General features: G+C 42.5%; 1 protein-coding gene across 1 annotated transcript in view; it reads left to right on the top strand.

The window, feature by feature from the left end:
- The window catches only part of EFHC2 (EF-hand domain containing 2), a gene marked incomplete at its 5' end in the record, with an annotated part of 171,837 nt that overhangs the window by 81,298 nt on the left and 86,022 nt on the right, over positions 1-4,517 (top strand). The window contains 1 exon segment of the mRNA XM_017847751.1: positions 2,553-2,749. Coding sequence (XP_017703240.1) covers positions 2,553-2,749 — 197 coding nt within the window.

The raw sequence follows: 4,517 nt of genomic DNA, 5'->3' as shown, positions 1-4,517 counted from the left end.
TTAAAAAAAAAAAAAAAAAAAAAAACCCGAACAATAGAGTTCTTTTTACAAATCTCTTAAATGGGAACCTAAACATTTAAAATGATAGAAGTGGAACCGTTTTAGTTGGCTTAGGGCCGGGGGACCTGGAGTTACTTCTTTTTTGCCACTATCCCCACTTCCACTGTGACTTCTGAGGCACCTCTATGGAACCCAAGGGCTTCAAATTCATGGTCTGGGTACCACTAGTTTTACTTGTAGCCAGCAAGCCAAGAGGAAGTCTGTATTCTTGCTAGTCCTACTTAAAAAATTTTTGTTTCGCTGTAAGACAAGAATCCCAGATACACAAATTCAATCGTCAGGGTCCATCTTTATCTGGTCCTTCTGTCTGATGAGGTTGTTGCCAAGGTTCCTGCACTGAGGCCCATAGAATGCCTCTCTGCAATATGCTGGTACCACCGTCACTGCTGAGGAGAGCCATTGACTTACCCAATCATGGCACTGTAGGATCCTGTTCTTTGTCTCAACACGTTTAGAACTTTTATCTGTGCTGAAGACATGCATTTGGGAAGAATAATCAGTGATGTGCTGGTTAACTGGCTCTTTGAAAAGATTTTAAAAGCCCTGATTTGTACTGTTTGCCAGTTTCCATGGTGTGAATACCCCAACCATGGCCAATTTCAAGCAGCCAAGAGTTTAAAAACTGGCTTGCAAAATCTCTGAGAATTCAACTATCAGCTCCCATGAGCTAGTATGAGCTACTTAGCACACCGATGAGTAATGAATAACTTGTATAACTAAGGCTTCACAGTAATTTGAATAATGGATCAAATCTTAAATTACGAAATTGCATAGGGATGAATATAAGTCATGCTCGCATAGGGATGAATATAAGTCATGCTCTTACAGGTCAAAAATCAACTCTATACACTTAGAATGGGGGAGATGTGGCCAAACAAGTTGCAGCATGTGTGAAACAGAAAGGAGTGATGGTAGTCAGCAGCAAGCTTACTAGTAATCACAGCAGCCATGATTGAGAACTTACTATTATCCTTACAAGGACTTTATGAGGTTAGGTTTTGTGTTAGTCCAGCTCCTCCAAGAAGCAACTGCCAAGACAGGATTAAATGTGCAAAAGATTTAATAGGGGGAATGCTGGTGAGGGAAAATGTGGAAGGAGCCAGAAGAGGCTGGGAGAGCTGTCACACTGTAGTGCAGTTCTGACACCTGTGAAGCACAGAGGGAAGGAAGACAGAGGGAGTCTTAGACTGCAGTAAAATTCTAAGAAAATTTCAACAAGGTTGACAGGGAGTCCTTAAGGCAAAGTTGCTAGTTGGAGGAGTCCTTGTTTTGTAGGAGTGAGCCTATCTTACTATCCCTGCCTTGGTCGCTCATCTATTGGCAGCAGCCTGTGGGAAGAGTGACCTCAACACACACCTGAAGATTGATTTAAGAACACAACAGCTGGGGCCTTCCATTAGTTATGTTCTTCACTATAGGTGACCTGAGAAGTACATTTTCAGGGCCTCCACACATCTGATTCCCATTGTACCAATAAGAATTCAGAGAGATTAAATAACTCCTAAAGATCACCCAGCGAGCAAGTGACAGAACTCAGAAGCCTGTGCCTTTTTACCACCTATCATTTCTGAATGTGGCAGGAGGAGTGGGATGAAGTGACCCAAAAGCTTATCTGGTCTCAGGCTATATTTATAGGTCTGTAGATTTCAGTTCAGTATCAGAAGATGCTGGAGTTCCCTGTTCAACTCTACTGGCTACTTTCCAAGAAGTCAAAACAAATAATGTCTAGAAGAGAACAGATGAAATGGTGACAGCTCTGGAAACTAATATGAAGCATTACTAAAAGAAGCAAAGGGATTTTACCTGTAGGAAAAAATGACTTAAGGGGACTCCCATAGTTACCTTTGAACACTTAAGTAATCTCCTTTACAGAGGTAGGGCATTTGCTACTTAATCTGCATGTCAGATTAAGTATAAGACATCATCTGGGACAAATAGGTGGAAATAAGTACAAGGGGGGAATTTTCTAACTGGTACTGTTCAAACATGCTCTAAAGATGAGTATCTTCCTGATGTTCCACACTCCCAGTATGCTGCTGGGCATATATAGGAGGTCCTTGCCAAGTGCTTATTGGACTGGGAAGAGAGTAGAGAGAGAGAAGAAAAGGCTAGAATTACACGTCATTTTCTCTCTCTCTCTCTCTTTTTTTTTTCTTTTTTTTTTTTTGAGATGGAATTTTGCTATGCTGCTCAGGCTGGTCCTTTACTCCTGGCCTCAAGCGATCCTCGTGCCTCAGCCTCTTGCGTTGCTGGGACTGCAGGCACATGCCACCATGCCTGGCTTTGCTTTTTGTCTTGAACACTCTCGCCTAGGAATTCTTACTCCTTCACTCACTGCCTCATTCTTCCCTTAAGTCCAAAACAACAGGCAATATTGGTTCACAGGTAACTTATATGGTGGTCTGTGCTTGAAGATAAAGTAACTCTGAAGGCAAGTCAGATGGTTCTTTTAAGAATAAAGGCTGCTCATGAACTTTTCTATTTTTCTATAGGAATTACTGGTGGGATGTTCTTGAAAAGAAGTCGTGTTAAGAAGCCTGGACAAGAAGTCTTTAAAAGTGAACTATCTGAATATATCAAGGCTGAGGAGCTGTACATTGGAGTCACAGTGAACGTGAATGGTTACCTATTTCATTTGCTCAGTGCTGATGAGTATACCTTAAACTACATGGAGCAGAATACAGATAAGGTGAATTTACTTTGTGTAATTCTTCACTTGCCTCTCAGTCCTCTGCAGTCTGTGTTTTTCTTTCTCTAGGGCCTTTTCTTCTTCATCTTGCCACCAGTTTTACATTGTGCATTCATACATGTGGGCATGAATAATGGATTCGTGTGACTTGGCCACATGTCCCATCACAGAGGCCAGGTTCTTGTCTACTCTGTTTACATGCTGGGTTCTCCTCTGCCCAGCATCACAGATTCCAGGCACAGGCAGGAGGCAGGGCCAGGGTTGAATCAAGTTTCCTGGGTTTTTTGCTGACACTAACAATGTTTTCAGAAAGAAATTCAACAACTATAGGAAAGGAAGAAAAATCTGGTGCCACACACTGTGCCGTCCCAGTTAATTGGCACAGGCCAACACAGAAGGCCAAGACCTGAACAAACAGAAACCTCAAGGGAACTGAATAGTTGCTGGAGTTGCAACTTCCCATAACAGTGGCCACCTGAGGCCTAAATAAGGATTTCAGGATAAACTGGCGACAGTGAGCTCAAAGAGTTTTTTTTTGAAATAAGATGGCAGATGGGTACTGTTACTGCAGGTGCCATTATGGCAATGCTGTTCAGTAAAAATAACATATTGATAAAATCTTGATTTTAAATGTGGGCTAGTTCAGTGTACAAACATGTTTATTTGGGAATCATTTCCTAATATGGAAAAATCTATCTTGAAAATTTTATTTTAAAAGTGTACCTATAAGTGATAATATTTATGTACCATTTATATACATACAGTGCCAATTTTATCTCATTTATATATAAAATGGCTGGGGTTAAGTTGCTAAGATCAGTGTCTCTGTGTACATCACATCATTCATATCAGTTTGGGTCCTCTGAGAAGCAGACGCCAAGACAGAATGAGAAGTGTGAGAGATGTCATGGGGAAATTTCTGAGAAGGATAAAGGGGAGGGGACAGGAGCGGGCAGGGGGACCTTCAGACCAGGAGGCAGGTTGAACCCCTGTGGAAGGAGAGAGAAAGGAAGGAGGGGTGGGTAGGGAAAGCCTCAGCTGACAGCGCAGCTCTGAGAATGTCTCACTTTCTCAGTGAAGGGGAGCCCCAGAGCACAGACTGCCCATCAGAGAGGTCCCCTGTCAGGCAGGAATGGCCTGGCTCTAGTTCCCCTGCTGTGCTGTGCCATTGGGTGGGAACAGCCTGGGGAGAGGGTGGCCCCAGCAGCGACATTGCCTGTGAACTTGTATGAATCTGGAAGGTATGGCAGCTGGAGTCTGTCAGGCAACGATGCTCTTCTCCACAGGGTCTCTCGTCTCTCTTGACAGGAGGCCTGCGAAGCGCCCTCCATGGCTGCCACGCCATCTCTCCATTTATAGTCTTAGGGATTCAGGTTATCATAAAACCATGAACCAGGAGCTATTCGAAAACACTGAATCTAGACAAGAAGCTCAGTAATCGGGAGTTCAGATTTCTGGAAACCAGCAGGCCTGGCTTGGGAACCTGACTCCACATTAATAGCTGAGGGACCTTAGATACGTAATTTTCCTGAGCTTCAGTTTCTTCATCTTTGGAATGGAAGGAACAAGAGTGCTCATTTGATAGAATTGCTATGAAGATTAGATGTGATAATGTGTGTGAAGCTTTGAGCTAACCATGAGGCCCATGGTAAGCTCAATCAGTGTTACTATTGTAAATTAGAATTCTATTTCCAATCAGAGGGTGAACCTATACCTTAATATAAAATATATATAGTATAAATATAAGATATAAAGTTTTTTTTTTTTT

The sequence above is a fragment of the Rhinopithecus bieti genome, unplaced genomic scaffold (assembly GCF_001698545.2).
Source record: "Rhinopithecus bieti isolate Rb0 unplaced genomic scaffold, ASM169854v2 scaffold_30761, whole genome shotgun sequence".
Taxonomy (NCBI): domain Eukaryota; kingdom Metazoa; phylum Chordata; class Mammalia; order Primates; family Cercopithecidae; genus Rhinopithecus; species Rhinopithecus bieti.
The sequence above is the reverse complement of the archived record's forward strand: the minus strand, read 5'-3'. Positions and strand labels throughout refer to the sequence as shown.